Consider the following 22,803-nt stretch of genomic DNA (forward strand, 5'->3'; position numbering starts at 1 on the left):
GCACATATATAAAATGAAAGGAAAAAAGTAATGAAAAGTACTCAAAATCAAGGAAAAGCAGGGTTTACTTTTTAAAATTTTCTCACCTTTCGCGGCTGGTCTGTCGACTTCACTCATATATACGGGGTGCCGTCGTATACTCTCGCGCCAAGCGCTGATTTTCCACGACACGGCACTAATCCTACTGAAGATTTCGTAAACTAAACTATTGATGTGTATGCAGTGATGAAACCAAGGCTAATATGCTTGATTTAGAATCAGAAGTGTGAGAAAGAATGATAACTTTTTGTTAAGATATTCCTATGTATGTTTGTTTTAGGACAAAAAATATTTGAGTTAATTTAAATCTTTTTAGAAACTTCTACATTAGTAGCAAACAGTAACTACTGAATATAGGAAATAATAACAAAAATAGCTACTGTAAATAGCAGTTAAACTTTAGTGTAAAATATTTTTGTCAGTCTTTATTTAATGTTTTAGATAAACTTAACGATTGTTTTTTTAAATTATAATCTCGCATTGAATATTTATCAGCAATTAGTCTCAATATTAGGTAAGATGTGCATGTAAATGGAATTGTTAAATATGCTGCTTTCTTTCAAAAATACAGAAAAACAACTCTCCCCCCCGAGGAGTTGACATTCTCCCCCGGGTGAAAAGGTCTGAATTCAACACTGACTGCACATTGCTGGTCACTTGGTGAACAGCGTCTACCCCAAATTCTTAGCACTTTTTCTCTCTCTCTTTTCACTTTCCAAGTGTAGGATGTCCATCTATCGGGAAGAAAAGCGTGACTAACTTTGTGAGGGCTCTAACTGAAGATTTTCCGTAACGTAGTCGTTGTTGTAGCCGATAATAATTATCAGGGTTTTAAAAGGGGTTCTTTTCTTCACCCACCACCTGTAGAGGGAGATAAATACTTAGAAGGAGAATCATGGGGTGGTTAAAAGCAGTAAAACGAAAAGAAAAAAAGAGAACGAAAATGTTATGCAGAGAGGAGTTAGAAATTACATTTTGTTAAGAAAAGCGTATAGTAGCGGTGATGTATTTCAGGAATCTTTAGTAGTGGTTCCCTCATTTGATGGGTGTGTCCTGCCTTTTTGCGGCTTTACCTTATATTTATAGCTAGCCCTTACCTTTCTGGGAAGTTGTTGGAATGGCGTTAAGTGAGTTTCTTGTGATTTTGTCATGGTTAACTTTCTTCTTCTTCTTTGTTTCTTTAAGTTCGTGAATATGGTGTAAACTTTGAATGCTTAAATGGAAAACTGTCTGTCACGTTTCGTTTCTTAATTGTCATTTTCTATTTTTTTTCTTTCTTCTTCTTTCCACAGGTGTACCAAGTTGCCTATGTAATTGTGAAGTCAGCTATTTCACCGAGGCCTGGAAACTGGATCTTGGAACGCTCAGTAGATGGCATCACCTACAAGCCATGGCAATATTATGCTCTCAGTGATTCGGAGTGTGTCCAGCGCTATGGAATTGAAGCCAGACCGGGAAAGCCATCTTACCGCACGGACAATGAAGTGATTTGCACGTCTTTCTATTCGAAACTTAACCCCCTGGAGGGAGGAGAAGTAAGAATTTAGTTTTTATTTACATGATTACTTGTATATCTTTTTTTGGCTTTTGCCTGTGAAAAAGGAGAGATATTCAAGTTTTTCGCGAAAACTGTTATATAGAATATAAGATTCTAAATTAACATAGCATAGCGATCTTTTGTCACTGCTTAGAACAGTGGTTCTCAAACTTTCCGATAACGCGGATCCTCTGTTCATTCGGAAAGTGATCTGCGGACACCCTTGCAATGCTATCTAAAATTTCATATGGTATTAAAAATATACTAATTAGAATTATCACTGACAAGAAATAGATCAAGAAAAATAATGCAATAAGTAAATTATTCTAAAGATACGTGATTGTTTCCTAGTGAACGAAATTTCAATTGAAAATACAGTAACTTTCAACACTGAAAATCAGTTTAAAAAAATCCACTTGATAAACAATGTTTCCAAATGTAGGGGTCACTGATGTGAAGAATGAAATGCTTTGTTTTTTTCCATAATTGCATTGAAATCTAGAATAAGTTTTGTCACCATTAATCTTATGCCCGATTTCACATTAAAGCGATTTTGCTTTTAAGGTTTTAATACTGCAAAGAGCAGAAAAGATCTGCTCACGTAAGTAAGTCGTAGGGAAAGGCATCAAATGTTGCAATGCCTTTTTAGACAACTCTTCATACTCAGAGGGCAGAAATTTAGTAAGGTAGAAAAATATCTAAATTTACAAACGTCGGTATATTTTCTAATTGCTCTCTTTTTAGTAACTGAAAAAATATCTCTTGCATAACAGCTGTGAGTTCAATTTTATTACAAGACATTTCAATTTTTAAACGTCGCGGACCCCCTGGCTAGGTTCCGCTTATCCCACTTTAAGAACTACTGCCTTAGAACAATCTGCCAAAGAGAGTAAGTATGGAAATCAATTTACTCTGAACCATTTATATTTCCATATCTAGGTGTAACTAGTGGAGGCACTTCTCCTAGAATCTCGTTATCCTGAAATACTGTTGGAGCACAAGTAAGGTTCTTTCCATTCTCAGAAATAAGCCATTGCCCCTAACAAAATATTTTGGTTATGCCAATGATAGCAAAACTTGTCTTGTCCTTTTTGTTTACGGATTGTAGTGATTTTATTTTTTAATAAATTGTTACGCAAATTCACTTATATAGTTAATGAATTTCCACACAATACCTACAGAGACAATTTATTTGTCTGCAGATCACAGCATATCTTAAGGAACAGGAGCGTCATTTGGGAATGCAGAGAGTCAATTTCTCCACCTGAGTTTGATATACACAGATTGTAATCAATAGTATAATAAATGTCAACGAAAAATGTAAAACTCCCCCTACTTAGACAGTCTTGCCTCTCTTCCCAAGCATAACCTAATGAATGACTCTAATGTTAAGGGATTGAGTTAGACAGGGATACGCACAAGACAGAGAGGGTCATGACAAAAGATACGCTCTTGAAATTTTAGGGAGGGCAAAAATGAGGCATTTAAACCTGTTAAAATCTAAAATTGAATTAAAATTTGTAATAAAAAATTACAATGTAAAATTTATTTAGAAGTGCGTAATCTATATGCAAGAACAATACTTTCAATCTAGACTGTGCCATAAGGGGGGGATTTATTGGAAATCTAAACCATTCAGAAGGTTTGGAAAAAGTGGATACTGTTTTCGTGGGACATAGACTTTGGGAGCACAGGTACTCCTGAATCAGGCAGAGAATGGAGGGCATTAATTTGGACAAAATTGGTTAACTTCAAAACAAAATTTGGAGGTTTTTCGATATATTTTCGAAACATTGAAGATTGTAATACAGTGTAAACTCTGAATAACGGACACCTCTGAGACATAATTATTTATCCGTAAGTGAGAGATGACCGTTACAAAAAAAAAAAAAAAGTTACAAAAATTTAATTACTCACAGTTCATGTTGTAATTGTATGCACCATACAGTAACCACATTAGTTACAAATGTAGTCTAGTACCGAAATACTATACTCAATATTCAGACTATTGAGGAATGAGAAGGATTATTGAGGATCTGTCTTCGTAAAAGAATAAAAGTATCGCTGAAGAAGTGTTGCAGAACATATGCCTGTGATAATTTTCTTCTCAATTACATGTCATATAAAAGTCCCTTAATCCGCTTACTAACTGTATTAAAAGCAAAAATAATCTAATAAGAACATACCATGCCATGAACCGTAGCTTTACCACCCCTAGACAGGGTGGAAGAACTTTGCAAATAAATGCTAATTTGTCTAGAGAACATACATCATTATTATTAAATACTGAAAATGTAGCCAGAAGTAATCAATTATGACGGTTTATGAATTTCTTAGGGAGAACAGCCTGCAATATTTATCTGCCACATAATCCTTCGGACACGAGTTTCTCATCGAAATTTGTTTGTGGATATCTGTTGAAGGAATCAACTGGAGATTTATTTTTAAATTGCAGAAAATGAGCTTAGAATAGTTCTATTTGTTATGAAGTGGTTATTAAAATCTTTGGAGTAAAAAAAGACTGACCGTGTCCGTCCCTAAGAATGTCTGAAAGGAAGGGTTGTCTCTGATAATACGAAAGTGAGACATAATTCTTGCAATACTTCCACAACCCAAACAGCAGGCATGTCTATACCCTGTTATCGATCGTAAGTACAAGATCAAACTGGCCCAAGAGGTACACTGGGCCCAAGAGGTACGGCAAACTGACTATTTAACATGGAGGCCACCACTCCATCAGTATCTTCAGTCAGTTTTTAGTGACAATGACAGTGAGGACTCAAGAACGTCTGATACGTGAAATGTTAAACTACTGCATAAGTTCCAATTATAACCAGTTGGACAGCAGCAGCAACCCAAAACATTTGACAAGCAAAAGGGAAAGGTGCAGTGAACCACAGAACAACAACTCGGTAGTTTTAGATATTCCACACAGGTAAAAGAAGTCGAAGATCAGCCAAGGTTCAGCCGTCCCAGGGTAATAGATTCTGAGGTCATATGACAAGCCATTGAGGAAAGTTTATCCACCAACACACGACGACTGTCAAGTCAACTTGGCATGTCTCACTTCACTATAGGTTATCACCTTCACGTACTCTGGAATGTCCATCAGGAGTTGCAGAATTTTGCCACATGACGCCAGCTAAGGCCCAAAAGAGAGTAGATATGGTCCGATAACTGCTGCAAAATTCGCGTGATGTGCCTTTCCTGAAGTAGATTGTAACATGTGACAAAAAGGGATGTTTTTCCCGAAATCCGAATTTGCAAAAAACAGTTGTTGAGCAAGAGAACTGGTTATCAAACTAGACCGCTTCGAGCATAACGTCATGCTTCGTGTTTGATGAAACTACAAGAGGGTAAGTTCACTTCGAGGTATTTCCTAAGGAACGGTCGTACCATCAATGCCAACCTTTATTCCGAACAGTTGGAACGGACATATGCTGCACTACTCCAAAAATTATTCTTATTGATAAACGTGTTGCAACTGACATTGGGCTCGAAAAACACAACGAAAAATTCAAGAATGTGACGATATCGAATTGATGTCGCAACCGGTATATAGTCCTAATCTTACCCCTTCCGATTACTACCCATTTCGGTCCATCGCGCACTTCCTGAAATGATGCCTCGCATATCAGCAGGAGCTGGAAACCGAAGAGACTGAATTATTTGCTTCTAAGGACAAGACGTGGTATCAACCGTGGAGTCGAGGAACTGACAGAAAGATGGCTACAGACAGTTCAATACGAAGGGGTATACTTTGAATTTAATCTGCTTTCATTATACTGTAATAAATAAAAGTATGTTGTGCACCAGAATATCGTAAGATTTATGCCTTACCTTTGTTATAAAATGATAAGAGTGATGTTACTAGGTTCGATTCTCCGATAGTATCTCATTTGTGTTGTCTAACAAGATTTAAAAATATTTTTCTCTCGTAACTATTCTAGATATTTCAACGAAATTTGGCACACACTTTACGTATATTTCATAGTATTTTTCAAGGTAGATTATAGTCTAGAGGGTACCAAGTTAAAAGAAATTTTGGAAGGAAATTTTCCTATTTATATCAATTTTCCCTTTTATTTTGAAAAGAGTGACGTATGAACCATGATACTCAGATGAATAGTACTGAAGCAGCAGCTACTTTACTGCAAGTCAACATTTTCTTTTAAGAAATGCAACAGTCTACAAGGGGTTAAACGTGATTTTAGTAATTTTAAACATATTTGTTTTGTAAAATTTCTCGATAGAACTTTAAGAAGTGAAGTTAAATTTTTATTATGATTTACAATGGAAGTATTGAAATTCAAATTACAAATATTCTTGTTACATGTCTTGATGTTTAGTAACAAAATAATACTTTCCAACCAATTTACAATCTTATCTTGACAGCGGGCCTAACGATTTTCATGAAATACACGAAAGTGAAACTGCCGTTTTCAGATGCAAAACAACGGTTTAGCTAGTGATTAAAATTCGGGCAACTAGTGGCGGCCCTTGTGGGAAGCCACGTAGGTAAAAACTAAAATTTTATCACTTCAAACTAAACGAAGAAACCTTGTTTAATATAGGAAATCACATAGGTGAAAATTCAAACTTTTTAACTTCTCAAGCTTTATAACTTCAAACTAAGGGAGTCACTTAGGTAAAAATTCAAGCTTTATCACTTCAAACTAAGGGAAGAAACCTTATCTAATATAGGAAGTCACATGCATAAAAACTCACGTTTTATCACTTCAAACTAAGGAATGAAACCTTATCTAATATAGGAAGTCACATGGATAAAAATTCACGTTTTATCACTTCAAACTAAGGGAAGAAACCTTACCTAATATAGGAAGTCACATGGATAAAAACTCACGTTTTATCACTTCAAACTAAGGGAAGAAACCTTATCTAATATAGGAAGTCACATGGATAAAAATTCACGTTTTATCACTTCAAACTAAGGGAAGAAACCTTATCTAATATAGGAAGTCACATGGATAAAAACTCACGTTTTATCACTTCAAACTAAGGGAAGAAACCTTATCTAACATAGGAAGTCACATGGATAAAAACTCACGTTTTATCACTTCAAACTAAGGGAAGAAACCTTATCTAACATAGGAAGTCACATGGATAAAAATTCACGTTTTACCACTTCAAACTGAGGGAAGAAGCTATTTCTAATAGGCTTTCGGGAGTCACACAGGTAAAAGTTCACATTTTATCGCTTCTAAGTGAAGAAAACTTACCTAATATATATAAGAATGTATTCAAGATTAAGTATTTAGGTATTTTCCCCCTTAGTTTGAAAGGAAAAACTAATTTTAACCTACATGACTTTTCTCTCGAGTCGTAACTGAATTTAATTGAGGCTAGTAAAATGCATAATAAATAAACAATTAATCATGCTAATTTATTTTTTGATCATTAACTGAGTTTTAAGTGAAAACTTCAATTGCTGTTTTTTTAAAGAAGAAAAAAAATAAATCTTAGAACACTCTTCCTTTCAAAATGGCAGCTTCATCCTTTACTTTTCTCTTACCTGAATTTTATGTGTAAAATATTCATCCTAACTTGGCCCACACTGGTCTATACATCCTGTCTACGTATAGATATACAGTATAAAAACAAACAGTAATTGTTTTAAACTCGTTTTCAAAAATAAAATAAAAGAGAAAACGTGTGGACATTTTACACTTGCTAATTATTTAGACATGAATAGTTGTTTGTTGCTAATTTGAAATGCGACCCACAATTCTCGCGGACAGCTATTTCAAGTCAAATTTGGTTTACTTAATGAGGAAGGTATGTTAATGTTATGTGTGTAGTTGTGTATACATGCGTGGGAAGTAGACAAAATACTTTTTTTCTTGTTTTTTATCTTTAGTTGCTGAGAAGTTAATCAAACGGAATAATAATAAATGTTCGTGGTGTAGGCGTTGATTAATTGCTTGAGAAAATATAACCGTTTTCAATACATAGAGGCTGTATTACATAACTTTCTATGGGGTTTCGTTAAGAAAAGTTGTAAACTGGGTGAGTAAGAGAAGTATGTATCGTTAAGTTATTTCTCCAACATATTTTCGGTAAAATGAGGTAAACCAGTTTCATTCAGATGACTTATTTCTGATCTTAGATATTACAGTACTTATTATTAGAATCATGAAATGACTTCGGTTTGCAATGATCATTCATTAACTTCTCTTCCTTCTTTAGGGTGAAAAAAACTGTTTTTAAAAAAGTGCTTCCAGTGATCTGAATTTAGCCCATTTTAGTCACCATCTTGGATTAAAGTAAGATCGTTAACTACTTTGTACTAGTGTTCGTAGTTTTGCTTAAGAAAATTTCTCTCGTCTGACAAAATTTTCCTTTTTCTTATCGAATTTTCGTTAGTTCGTTGAGTATCCAATTCCTATCACAAAGATTATGTGATAACATTAATTTAGCTATATTAAAAGAAGTGTCAATCACATTTATTTTGTTCATTTGCTTTTCGCTTCTTTTTCTTTTTTTACTTTCTCCTTGGATTCGATTCCCGGGGACACTCGATCGAAAAATTGTAAAGAGCTTTTTCTGGCTAGCCACCCTGAATGAGGTTTTCCTGGGTTTTCCTCATTCACACCAGGCAAATGCCTGGATGGTACCTAACATATAGGTCCCAGGGCACTTCCTTCTTTCCCTTTCCTCGGATAGTGTGATCACCGAGAAACGTCATCCCTCATACGTGACGGGCTAACATGGCCATAGATACCAAAAGTCCGGAAATCTAATGCGAAATCGATATTCGATCGATTTTTAGTTTTTTCTTCACCTTTTTCTTAAAAAAAAAAAAAAAAATACACTCACCCAACAATAAGTGCAAACTATGCTACTATAAACAGACACAGGATGACAGGATTCTGTAGACACAGGATTCTGTAGAAGGATGACAACTAAATAGTGCCTTCTACAGAAACTAAGATAAATAAATTTTAAAAGGTAATTGTTTTTACACATTTAACTATATTTTTTCCTATTGGGAAAACTCTATCACTCATTTTACATATTAAGCAATGCAAGGTATCGTTGAAGGCAACGACAATTCTTCCGCAACATGAAATAGGCAGGGATGTAGCGATCTCCTTTTCTCTAGATTCCCGAAAATTAAATGATACGTAATTTCTTCCATGGTGGAGATTAAAAAAAAAAAAAAAAAAAAGTCTAACAACGTTGTAGATATCGGACAAGTTTTTGATTAGTGTGAACGTCTGAGAATTTTTGCTGGTAGAAAAGATAGCCACACTTGCAGACGAGTCAACACCTAGGTAGACATAATATGGAAGGATATTCACTAAGGCTACTGGGATGCCATTACAATACTAAGTTGAAATGCGTATATTACTTTTGTAATTTCAAACTTAGGGGTGTACATCATCTTGAAGGCCCATGATGGATCTTCCTAAAACTTTTCTGACGGTATGTGTACATGAAAACAATTGTAGTTTTAAACTTTCTCAATTGTTATTATCTTGATCCAACTTTTATATTAAAAGTAATGTCTTTATAAAAGTAATAAACTTTCCGTACAAATTTATGGTTGCAAACTGGCTTAAAAGTCACAATCAATGACACAGTTTGCATTTTTTTTCTCTCTTTGTGGGTACGCGTGGCAAACCAGAAACGTCTGTCTACCACCATTATCAGAAATATTCTGTCTTGAATGGCTGGCCATTTATCACAAAGGGTTTTTCCTAGTAAGATAGTGAAATCAGCCCTTGATCCAAATTGGGTCGCTATTGACCCAAAAGGTAATTTTGACCTCCTACCCCCCTTACCGAATTATCGTATCCCATACTGAAAATTGAATATATTTAAATTTTGGTGGGGGTGGTCGAAAAATTTTGAAAGTTTCACAGATTGTAGATACTATCTAGATGTAAATGTGCATTTTTTTTTCAAAACCATCGATGCGTATTTTATTTGTTTGCGTTGAAAATTTCAAAAAAAATGTTAAAAAGTTTTTTGGGGAGACATGTCGCTGATTTTTTGGTTAAAAAATTTGTTATGCCCTTAGGTATAACATATTTTTTTCGGGGCTTGAAAGTGATGGCGACATTTTCAAAAAGAAATAAAACTGAAAACAAACGTGTTTTTCTAAGTTTTTCCACCGTTCTAGGGCCCTCAAGGTAAGGGCTTTTCAAACAATCCTTTGCCAAAGTTCACAATTTCAATTTCTCTTGCGTCTCTTCCGCTTCTGTCGTTCTTCGGCTGCTTCGATTGTGTCCGTTTCGGAATAGAAACACCAAATATATCTCCGTAACAGTGCTTCCACTTCAACCGACTCTTACACAACGAAGTTACACACCTCGCGTCGGCTCCTCGTATCTTATCACTGCTCGCTTTACTGGCCGTACACAGTGGCGCTCTCTACCGGTAGCGCTCTCTACCGTGAGCTGTGTAAGTTTGTTGTTTGTGTAACTGTAACTGTGTAACTTGAACGTTTCTATGCCTTTTGACTCTAAGCTACATTATCCGTCTTGACGTAAGAATAACGAGTATTAATACATTCATCTCAGCACTAAATTCCACCAAAATGAACAATTTTCATCAAATTTAAATTTTTCATCAACAAGAAAAAAATTCATTATTACGTATTAGTATTTATAATATGTGGTCTGTTTTATTTATTTTATTTTTCAAGCAAGAATTATAAACTTTGGTAAAGAGTAAACGTCTGGCAAGATAGTCCCCCGACTTTAGAAAATTGAAACAATGACTAGGTCATTCGTTTGTACTACGTTTGTACCGTTTGTACCGAAAATATGTTCGTTTGTACCATTTTCCTTATAGGGTAACTTGAGGGGTCAACTAGTGGGGCTATTTTGGCGCCAAGATAGCTCCCCCGTATCACAGCACAAAATACACCATTCGAAAGCAAATCGTTTGTACCGTTTGTACCGAAAAGAGTTTTGTTTGTATCGTGATAGTTTTCGAGAAAGAGGGGATGACATTTGGGGGGCTATCTTATACGTAAGATAGACCCCGTAATGTGTACTTTTTCCATGCCCTTCAGTTTTACACCAACTGAAGAAATCAACTAGTTTATTTCTGTCACATTAGAGGCTCAAGAATCTCGCCACTTTCATAGACAAAAGCCGAAAGCAAGTAGGCTATTGTTGAATAAAACGGTATTTACTTACGGAAAAGGGCAGAAATAGATAAAACTTAATTGAATTGGTGAGTGGAAAAACACTACTAGTTCACAAAACGCATTTTGAGATATTTGAACAAAGAACTTTCGTTTATTAATGCCACAAATCTACAGTCGGCATTATAGCATTCTGCTATAACTTGCGAGGTCTTGCAAATTGTACTGCTCTTCATTACATCTTGTAGTTCTACATCTTTACTGTTATTTTTGCCTTTACCTCAAAATGGCTTATTTTGGACTCACACTCTTTTTCCACTCGCCAATTCAATTTTAACGTTGTCAGTCAGTCAGTCAGTCTTTTCTTTCTTTCTTTCTTTCTTTCTTTCTTTCTTTCTTTCTTTCTTTCTTTCTTTCTTTCTTTCTTTCTTTCTTTCTTTCTTTCTTTCTTTCTTTCTTTCTTGCTTGCTTTCTTGCTTTCTTTCTTGCTTTCTTGTTTTCTTTCTTTCTTTCTTGCTTTCTTTCTTTCTTTCTTGCTTTCTTTCTTTCTTGTTTTCTTGCTTTCTTTCTTTCTTTCTTTCTTTCTTTCTTTCTTTCTTTCTTTCTTTCTTTCTTTCTTTCTTTCTTTCTTTCTTTCTTTCTTGCTTTCTTGCTTTCTTTCTTGCTTTCTTGCTTTCTTTCTTTCTTTCTTTCTTTCTTTCTTTCTTTCTTGCTTGCTTGCTTGCTTTCTTGCTTTCTTTCTTTCTTGCTTGCTTTCTTGCTTTCTTTCTTTCTTGCTTGCTTTCTTGCTTTCTTTCTTGCTTTCTTGCTTGCTTGCTTGCTTGCTTATATGCACAACCAGAGTTCCTAATACACACAAATTCACATGAATAAATACATAATACTTATTAATGGGCATGGAAAAAGTACACATTATGGGGCATATCTTGCGTACAAGATAGTCCCCCAAAAAATGTGATCTCCTCTTTCTTGAAAACTATTAGGGTACAAACAAGACTTTTTTTTTCATACAAACGGTACAAATGATTTGCTTTCGAATAGTGTATTTTAATTTCTTGTGCTGTGATACGGGGGACTATCTTGGTGCCAAGATAGCCCCACGCCCCCAGTTGACCTCTCAAGTAACCCTATAAGGAAAATGGTACAAATGAAAATATTTTCGGTACATACGGTACAAAGGTAGTACAAACGAATGACTTAGTCATTGTTTCAATATTCTAAAGTCGGGAGGCTATCTTGCTAGACGTGAACTAAAGAGGATCTCACAAAACTAAAGGCTAATGGACTTTTCTTTTTTCTTTTTGTTGTAAAAGCTACATATCCTTTGACGATAGGCAACTGACAATGCTTTGCTGATGTACAGGTTGTATAGAAGCTAGGGGATATGAATTTTAAACTATATACTGTAGTACGTTGAAGTTACAGTTAAAATTAATTACTCATGAAGATGTTAGCAGACCATCGCTCTAGTTATCTATTGCGAAAAACAGAATTCAGAGATTCACTTTTGTGGACTGAAGAAGGTAGGAACGTACTAACATTACAGTCTTATACAAAGTAAATCTCATTTCGCGACCCTAATACATGTCCTACCTTCTTGAATGAAATGTTTGTGTAAATATGAAAAAAGAATCAAAATGTATTACGGCATATTATTGTATTGCGCTTGACAAGGGCGTCAATCCCACAGGGGACACCGGGATGTGTCCTCCCAATATTTATAAAACGGTTTTCGTCCCCTTTCCCTAATATTTCAAGTATCTTAGGTCAACTATGATCCACAAGAAGCTTAACCATGTATCAGTTTGCGACGTCCACAAAACAATGTTAGACAAAGTGGATATAAAAGAAAAAGAGTAGCACAAAAGTTTGGTTCCAATTGTGAAGAAAGGCGGTAAGTTTTTGGCCCTGTGAATATGGAGGAGAAGTAAGCTGTAACGTAACAAACTATTTTTGTTTAGATAGCAAGTTTTGTTTAGCTAAAAATAATTTGAATAATAATTTTCAACTAACTTTTTAACATACATTGTTGAGCCTGATTTATATTAATTGTAGGTTTGTAAGCCTGAAGCCTGATTTCAAGTCTATTAGTCTTGAATATTCACTTCACACCACCTTTTATCATTATTTTGTTTTTGACATGCACTTGGTAATGTTTAATTAAAATTGTATAAAACAGGGTTGAATTTTACTGTTTTAACTAAACAAACAAACTAAGTGTGTTTGTCTTTAGAATCACATTTTCAAAAAGAAAAAAGAAACTATCAAAGGTAAAAGTAAAACACACAAATAAGTTTTTGTTTTTTGAGTCAAAAATGCTTTAAAATGCTGTGTACGAAGACTATCTTTTTTATTTTCGAGGGGAGCACCCCTGGACCCCCGTTTTCTTGCGTGTATTCAATAGACCCCAGTCCCGCAGGTAGTCTGTCCCCGCAAAGTTTATGTGCTGCTAACGCCAATGGGATATGGTGTAAGAAAAAAGTTAAGCTCTATCTTCACAGCCTACGAAGAAATATGAATACCCAGATGGCTTTTTAATTAGGTTATGTATGATTAGTACATCCGTCCCTTCCACCGTTAATTCTGACTTCCTTGACTGAGTCCGCTATCGCATAATTCAAGTAGCTTTCTAATCCCCTCTCGATGCTCAGTAATAACCCCTCCTGAATTATGTTCCCTTCGGAAATTGAACTCTGGACCATGCACTCTAGTCATTGGGCTTTACTGGAGCACGAGGTGCGAAATCGTGGGTAGTTGGATGAATTATTTCACTAATAACTTACTGAGTATGTATGAATAGAGTAGCATTATTGTCCGAAGTTCAGGAATTGTGTACAGTAATTAATATGTTATAGACGGTCCAATAGACGAGTTTTATGGCACATACTGTGCCTATGAGAAGATTGGGGGGGGGGCATAATTTTTCGTTGAAAATGGTATAAACTTAAGAATGATAAATTTTTTGGGGGGAGGAGTGATATTTTTGCAGGGTTGCGCCCAACTCTGAGGGGAATGGGCTCCCTTGAGCGGGATTCGAACCTGCGTTAGATTCGTATTATGATCACTACGCTAATACCTTAACCCGCACGACCATGCTAACATACATATTATTATATCATTTATTCGTTTAACATTGGATCACTTTTAACCGTTATTTAAGACACTTTTAAAAGACATGTAATAATAATACGGCTTTAATTTTAATCTCTCATTTAATTTATTTCAGATCCACACTTCTCTGGTGAAAGGTCGACCAGGAGCGAATGACTCGAGCGAAGAACTCAGGGAGTTTACGCAAGCACGATATGTGAGGCTTCGATTGCAAAGGATTCGAACTTTAAATGCCGATTTAATGACTCAAACAGTTGACGAAACAGTCACGCGTCGTTACTTTTATTCGATTAAAGATATCTCCATTGGAGGACAGTGTGTGTGTCTGGGACACGCCAGCGATTGTCACACCGATGAAATAACAGGAGTAAGTATCTTATCTATATTGGAGAATACCTTAAATTCTTCTTCTTCTTCTTCTTCTTCTTCTTATTATTATTATTATTATTATTATTATTATTATTATTATTATTATTATTATTATTATTATTATTATTATTTAAACTATTGTTGTTATTAGTAGTAGTAGTGGTAGTACTAGTGATAGTAGTGGTGCTTTATTGATATATAAGCCCTCAGGATGCAAAAGTTTAAAGAGGAGGCATGAAAGAGCATGAAGGTTAGATATGTAGAAAATTGCTGTCTTAATTCAATTACCAATGCTTATTTCGATAGATGGCTCTTGCAAACAATTTTTATTAGGTCTACGCAAATATGTCATGTTAGTGAGTATGATTGTAGACTTTAATCTCGATTCATGTTTCGTGTTTCGATTAGGAATGGGCAAAGCCGGTTTTTATAAAAACAGGAAACCGGTTTCCAGAAAAACCGAAATTCGAAAAGCCGATATTAGTTTCTCACCGAAACTGTTTCAGTTTTTTTCCAAAACCGGTTCGGTTTTCACCGAAACTGGTTTCGGCGAAAACTTTTGGAAAACACACAAAACTATTTCTGTGGAAACGGAATCAGTTTCCGGGGAACAACGAAACACTATTCTGGTCAGAAATAGAACCAATTTTGAAAAAAAAAACTGGAACTGGTTTTGAAGAAAACCGAAACCGATTTCGGTGAAAAACTGAACCAGTTTTTTTAGAAAACCGAAAAACATGTTTTTGTGCCTACCACTGGTTTCGATAGAAGCTAAACTCGGCTAATGCTTACTATTACGAATGTTAGAGGCGCGTTCCATTGTGTCACAGTTGTTTTAGGATATTTAATTTATTTACAGGTAGTATGTTCCTTACTGTTAGAAGCACGTGTGTGTCACCGTTAGGAGGAGACAGAGAACAAGAAATACATTCTGCTACTTAGCATTGCATTTTGTACACAAACACTACTTATAAATAATTAAGTCCCAGTAAATTACAAACACAAATATTATTGATAACAAACGAAGTGCTTTGTAGCGTAATGAAAACGGAATTTTGTCGATTTTTTTCGAAAATTACGTATGGGAATTTATGCTTATCGATATCGTTGTGTTGAAGTGAATGCGGTCTATCGATATGTGTCACTTTTGGATATTATGCTCCCCGTTAAAAGTTAGTAATAATGTTAAAAAAAAAAAAAAAAAACAGCTATTCTAAGGTGAGCAATTATTGGTGGTTTGGTTGTATTCAGTTTTATCTTAAAAATTGTCCTTTATTGATTTTTATTTTCGAACGTGAGAAGAATGCACGATTATTGTTGAAAAAAAAAAAAGAGTTCAAAATTTCAAGCGATTTACACGTTTCATGTCGCTACATACCGAAAGAGTTACATTTTTGTTGTCTGTCAATTTTTTCGTCCTATTTTTGTAATGCACACTCGCACAGAGGCCATACCATTTAACGTATCAGGATCAAATTTCATACTGAAGTTTTTTTTTTTTTTTTTTTTAAATAAGATTCTCTATAGAGGGGCTTCAAATTTTCTTACTACTTTCAAAATAAGAACAGTTTACGCAAGGATGAACATTTAAAAGAAAAATGCGATTTTCTTAAAAACTGCTCTAAGGATTTTTTTTTCTAAATCAACATTTTATTAACAATTCTGTAATTCAATATAAATCATTTCTCTAAGAAAAATCTAAAAGGGTTAGTTTACTCTTGAGTGTGAATTCTTTATGGATGATTTTCTCAAAAAAAGCGCAAGCAACTTGATTAATGTTTTGTAAACAAATGTTCCATTAACAAACCTGAATATTAATATTGTGACAGTTATTTTTTTATTTAAAACATTATAATTACTATTGACTTTTTTTCCGGACGATTTTCTCAAAAGGACTAGGGATGCGCACGAGACAAGATTTGTAGCTGTCTCGTCTCAAAAATTGTGCTGTAAAAGTGATGTCTCGACTCGAAAAATGTATATTTTCTATTGGGAGAGCCGTGTCTCGACTCGAATTTTGCCAGGAAAATCTTGTCTCGACTTGTCTCGTGCGCATCCCTAAAAAAGACTCAGGAGATATTATTCATATAAACATTTTCATTAACAATTCTGCAATATGACATATATCATTTTACATGAAAAAAGAATCCAGAATGGGTGGTTTACTTCGGGGGTTAGATTTTTCGGACAATTTTCTGTTAAACTCTTCAGTTATTTTTTTTTTCATATTTTATAAATAAATAATCTTCCATCAACCCTACAGTATGGCATTGATAATTTCTCATTTAAAAAATTTCTCGTTTACACTCGTCCGAGTGTTCTTTCCAGACAATTTTCTCGAAACTCTCGAAACTTGTTCAAATTATTTTGTTCATATTTTATAAATATTTTTCTAATAACACTATAATATGGCATAAATAATTTCTCATCAGAAAATTCATAAGGGATGCTTTGCTCTTGGGGTGAATTTTCTTCCAATGAAGTTATGAGAAAACGTCTATTACAATTTTATTCATGTTTCGTAAGTAACTGCAGCATGACATGGTTCTGTTGGAGAAGTGAGAACGAGAAAATGTAGTGCGGTGGCCCGTTCATTTATTTGTGAAATTGACACCTCTACTGTTTTCTTCGTGAAACTTTTTAGTTCGATCTCCAGTTCCCAAAAAAATCATATTAAGATCAACTTGGAGGATCTAATGATTTTATGAAACGTGACATAACTTATTAAAAGGGAAGGAACAATGATCTTAAAATTTGATAATTTTTTCCTTCATATTTCCCATACCAAATTTTTGAATTTTCTATCTCCCAGATAATTGAACTCATAGAGGAAATGTATCATAATTAAGAATATACACATAATAATTTTATCGAAAACGTTAATTCTCTTACCAAAATTTTTATACTGTAGAAGCTCATTAGGGATCGTGAGGATAGTTCATTTAACTTATTAATAAAAAAAAGACTGTTAATGGTCCCGAAATAATATTCCTTGCTATATCTTGAACTGTAATTTAATTTATATGAATTTGTTCTTTGTAATTCTAATTTTTTTAGTAATTGAAAAGCAATAATATTTTGTATTGTTTCAGCACCAGACGTGTAGATGTCAGCACAATACATGTGGAGACAGTTGCGAACGCTGCTGCCCTCTGTTCAATCAGAAGCCGTGGCGCGCAGGAACGGCAACAGATGGCGCGCAATGCGAGGCCTGCCAATGTTTTGGACACGCGACTGAATGCCGCTACGACCCCGTAGTGGCGGTTCAGAGAACTAGCATCAACTTACAAGGAGAGTATGACGGTGGAGGAGTTTGTCTAAATTGCACGGTGAGGGTTATTCTTTCAAATTCCTATTGCAGTGGTTCCCTACCTGTATGTCATGACACATTGATGCGTTATAAATTCCCATAGAGTATGTTCCGAAGCTTTGGTTAGAATCTGAAAATCATGAGGCATTTAATAATTAGTTAAAAGCCATTTTGAGACAGACTAGGCCTATACCAGTCAACGCCTCCAGCGACACTAACAATTTCTATTACTACTACTGTATAAGAGTCACTACTTCGTAGAAACTCACAGTCTTGCATTGTTGTAATTTAGATTATTAATAATAAAGAATCAATAAGTGTCACGATGTCGTGGGTGTTCAATATAGTGTGTCGCCGCTGAAAAAGGGTTGGGAACCACTGTCTTATTGGATAGACATGAAATACACATGCTCTTCCCTTATTAATGAATGATTGGATAACTAGTATCATTATCAAAACAAACATGCCAACTGAAAATGGAATTGCATACAGGAGGTCATGTACTGTATCTGCAGTTAAAAATCATTTTTTAAGGAAATATACAACTAAACATGTTATTTCGTATCAGCTCATCTATATACTTTCCTTCTCTGAGTTCTGACTGAAGAAAAGTTCTAGCACATTTACCTAAGCCAATAGTGTCATTTCCCCCTAAGTTACAGCAGGGTACCAAAAATACAAATGGATAGATTTGTAGGATAGATTCAACTAATAATAAAAAGTTTCTATGGCAAATATTAACAGACTGAAAAAAGCATAAAATAATTTTAAAAACGCTATAGGAAGAAGGGGAATAATTGCGTCTTTGCATTCAATTTAGACATGTTTCTAATTTTTTGTACGAGCTCTCTTGGGGTACGAACATTTTTAGTAGTATTGCCATAAGGTTTTCTCTTCTCGTCTCTAAATCCCTGCGTAGGTCTCGTTTCGACTGTCGAAAAAGGTTATCCCGTCTCGTCACGAAATTTATCTCGTCTTTTTTTGTAAATTTATGAACAAAATTTATCCCTTGAATTTTCTCAACTTCATCTAATCAGATTTTTCCGTATTCCACGACAGATCCACGGAGGATATGATATAACAACATTTTAATCCATATTCGTTACCAGGGGCGGATCCAGGGGGGGCGGTCGGGGCAATTGCCCCTCCCCCAGAATAAGAAACTAGGAGTTTGGGACTCTTAAAAGTAGCTTTAAGTAGCAGTATTACAACCCATCGCCCCTGCCAGAAGTCCGTCCTGGATCCGCTCCTGTTTGCTACTAGAGTATATATTATTGTTTAATGAAACTTGCTTAGTGATGGCGATTAGACGTTAAAAGTGGGAGGATGGCAAGACATGATTTGAATATTTGTATATCAATGTTAGTTTTCCTCGTTGTTTCTAACACTTTGTTTGACGGAAGGTTATATACTAACAGGATACTATATTTTACAGGTAAAGTACTGTATATTATATTTCATATTTTAGTAAGTAAAGTGGCAAGAGCAACGCAAGTAGGTACTAGCCCTTGTACTCTTAAACAACGAAAGTGTAAGATGTTTAATTTTTGTTTGTTTGTTTGTTTGTTTGCTCATGAACATCTTAAAATTCTGTCTGGAAAAATGGGTGATCAGATTATTTAGTAACAAATTTGGGAAACAAATAAATAGAAAGGATAATAGAAGTTATATTGAAACTGGAGATTAATGAAGAACTTATATTTTTAATTCCACACATGCCAATAAATGTATGTTATTACTTTTAGAAAATGAAAGACAGTAAATACTACAAGCATATGCTACGTCATTTAAAGAAATACGCTATACAATATTAATTGCTTCGAATTGCAATTAAAACGCAATTCCTGCAGCTTTCTTAACTCCACGGAAAGACAGAACCAATACGTACTCAGGCAGTGGCAAATATTGTATGGCACCATTTTCTTCTATGAACCAGTAATACATATAAAAACTTTACATTTCCAAATGAAACTACCGGTATATATATATTAAGGGGTCCTTCAAAAATTCGGAGATAACTGTTCTCTCTTGCCTCCCCCCTCTTTAATCAACGCCTCTGGACCTGCATATATTTAAACATCGATAAATGCTCTTCATTCTGTTTGTACAGTCCGCAGCAAAAAACCTGCAACATGAGCATGTAAGTTTATTGCGAAACTATGCCTAACAGCACAGGGAATCAACATAATGTCTAAGTGGCTGGAATCACGCCAGGAGAAACTTCGGCGTCCTCCCCTGCACACGTATTTTGGAGCAAAAAACTTAATCGTTTCATAAAAAGACTTACATGCTCATTTGCAGTTTTTTTGCTGCGGCCTGTACAATCAATTTATCAATTACTGGTTTTATATTATGAATAATTTAACACTAAAACAGCGTTGGAGATCTAAGACTTGGGTGAATTAGTGTTGTCCATGAGACTCAAGAAATTTCTCATATCGTCTGGAATTTGAAAAATGCACTTTTCCTGATTCTCGTGTTGCTTTCGAGATGAAGCGAGAAATTTTCTCATCTCCTGGGCAACATTAATTTTTGGACATAAAGAATTTATTTGGACGTTTGCATCCAACTGTCGATATGTCCAGTTATCTTTTCAGACACACTATATTTCGTGTAAAAAGGAATACGTAAATAAAAACTTCAATATACTGTACATGTATATATAAAAAGTGTTCCATACTTAAATTCGTATTAATATTTGAAAGATGAAAAACTAATGGGGAAGAGGCGCCAAAATACTTATCTGGAAATATGAATACCATTGCTGTCTACAGACATTACACCCAAATGCGCTGGGACTCCTAATTTATCAGAACTCCATTAAACCAGAATCAGTACAGATTGACCGAAAATACTATGAAAACTAACTCCATTTACTGGTAATAAAATAGACCACTTAAAATAGCAGCTGGAATTGAACTTAAAATAAGGCTATAATATGGATTTAAAAAGCAGAATAAAAAGACATGAAGTTGAATATTATCTGTATATGGGACACGTAAAGCACTTACGTAATTACAGTTTTAGTAGTTGACATGCACAGGATAGCTACACTGTATTCATATGCTTTACTTGTAGTAATCCCAATGAGAAATACAACATAAAAACAAACTTAGAACAAATAAGGATTAACGCTACAGGTAACGTTTCATTATTTATTCACCGTTTGGAATGCAATCTTGGAATCACCAGGGAGTCCAAATTCGCTTTCCGGATAAGCAGGACCATAAGTGTAATCCTTCTAAATTTTGTAAAATAAGTCAGTGAAATAGTCTGAGATTTGTTTACAGACAACAATGCCCAATATCTTTGAATGGTACTTATAGTACCTAGTATTGTTGCAGTACTGTTCGTTAAATGCTAGGAAACAAAGAAACAAAATGTAACGTTGTTATTGTAAGCTCTCCAATTGTGAAAAATATAGTGTGATACACGTGAAATGTGGAATGTAGAATACTCTTTTTACTTATAACATATTTTACCTTACAGGCTCATACGACGGGAATCAATTGTGAGCGCTGTGAAGAAGGTTGGTTTCGACCTTCTGGAGTACGAAGGGATGACCCTAACCCTTGTCGCCCTTGCAACTGCCATCTAGAAGGTTCTACTGGGCGTTGTGTTCCGGATGATGAAGCAGGACTGGTGAGTACATCACAGAAAAAATACATAATTTTTATTGTCTCTAAATTAATAATATAAAATTTCGAATCATTTCATATGTTGGAGTAAGTCCAACGATGTATTCTTCGAAAATTTTGAACAAAATAACTATTCAAGAAACAGTATATCAAAATAAGGAATGATTTTTCGAAGAATAAATAATCGAATAAATAAATGTAATTGTTCCGATAGTTAAAGGGATAACTAACAAATGTTTGAATAATTAATATAATATTGAAAAATACTTGGGTTAATTCACTAAGTAACTGAATAAAATCAAATAACGAATAATTTCTTGAGTACTATTAATTTATATTATTATTATTATTATTGCTGGGACAAGGATTATTATTATTATTATTATTATTATTATTATTATTATTATTATTATTATTATTATTATTATTATTATTATTATTATTATTATTATTATTATTTCTATCGGCAGATCCTGGAACTAATGTTTTTTTTAACCGACTTTAAAAAAATATTATCAGTTTGACCTGTATATATGCATATATGTTTGCGATCATATTGAGAGCAATTGATCATATTTGGATGCACTTTTTACTGAAAGTTCTTACATATAAATTATTTGTAAAAAAATGGGTAATTAATTTACGTATTTGTTATAATTGTTTGAAAGATAGAAAGTGAGTTTGTTCCAATACTTAAATTCATAATATCCTGTACTTCATGCAGCTCCGTGCGTTTCTTGAGTATTTTGGGTTGCTTACCACGTAGGAACAAACATTCTTTTGGTTGGAATTGTCGTTTCGATCGAGATGCATACGAAAATAACCGACTTCAAAAATAGCTTTAATACAAACTATATATGCATATATATATATATACATTAGAAATGCAACCCTATCTAGTGAACCGTTGGAAATATCGATGGGTACAAGATTGTACTTTGAGAGAGCTTGATACGGAGTCAACCTGCGTAGACTAAGAATATGATTATCACTTCTTTACGTCCGATATAATCTACGCCAGTGATGGGCAAATAGCGGCCCGTTAGTATGTTCCATCCGTACTTATGCGCGGCCCGCAAATAATAATGAACAGTGAATAATATGTTTCGTCTTATTTTCAAATCAAGGCATAATAGAAAGTCTGTATAGCTGGCCAACATAATATACCAGAATCGAGACTTTATTTTTAACTGTGAAGATACAGTATTACCCCCAAAATCCTAACGCCCCAGAACTCGAATACGAATATCGATGGCCATATCTCAAAATTCGCTAAGGTTAGAGACATGAAATTTAATATTTAGAGTTTCTATTTCAAGTAATTAAAGACGTGTTAAAGCGTTTTTTTAATATTCCCACACAAGGAAAGAAAAAAAGATGTGAAGAAAACAAAAATCGGGGTTCCCAGACCAAATCGCTTAAGCTAGAAACTTGAAATTTGGACAGATCAAAGGATTTGTGATGGAAAGTCCCAGTAAGGAAGGAATTTTGGAAATTCATTGGGAAGGGAACAAGAAAAAAGGGGTGGCAATTATAATCTTAAAAGTCTATATCTCGGAATCTTTGAATGTTAGGGACATGAAATTTGGTACATGAACTTCTCATTTAAAATAATTAGATAAATCTTTCAGCTTTTTTTTTGTATACATATATTGACCTAGAATAAAAGAAATGGGTATGA

The 22,803-nt window shown here is 34.5% G+C and overlaps 1 protein-coding gene across 1 annotated transcript in view; it reads left to right on the forward strand.

Moving 5' to 3' along the window:
• Positions 1-21,126, forward strand: part of LOC145676994 (laminin subunit alpha-1-like) — a gene marked incomplete at its 3' end in the record, with an annotated part of 76,358 nt that extends 55,232 nt beyond the window's left edge. Inside the window, exons 2-5 of the mRNA XM_081747711.1 lie at positions 1,332-1,574; positions 13,921-14,172; positions 17,267-17,503; positions 20,974-21,126. Of these exons, the coding sequence (XP_081603837.1) occupies positions 1,332-1,574; positions 13,921-14,172; positions 17,267-17,503; positions 20,974-21,126 (885 nt within the window). The remainder of the gene's footprint in view (positions 1-1,331; positions 1,575-13,920; positions 14,173-17,266; positions 17,504-20,973) is intronic.
• Between the last annotated feature and the right edge of the window lie 1,677 nt (positions 21,127-22,803).

This window comes from Thermobia domestica, unplaced genomic scaffold (assembly GCF_964235325.1).
Source record: "Thermobia domestica unplaced genomic scaffold, izTheDome1.hap1.1 HAP1_SCAFFOLD_513, whole genome shotgun sequence".
NCBI classification, from domain to species: Eukaryota; Metazoa; Arthropoda; class Insecta; order Zygentoma; family Lepismatidae; genus Thermobia; species Thermobia domestica.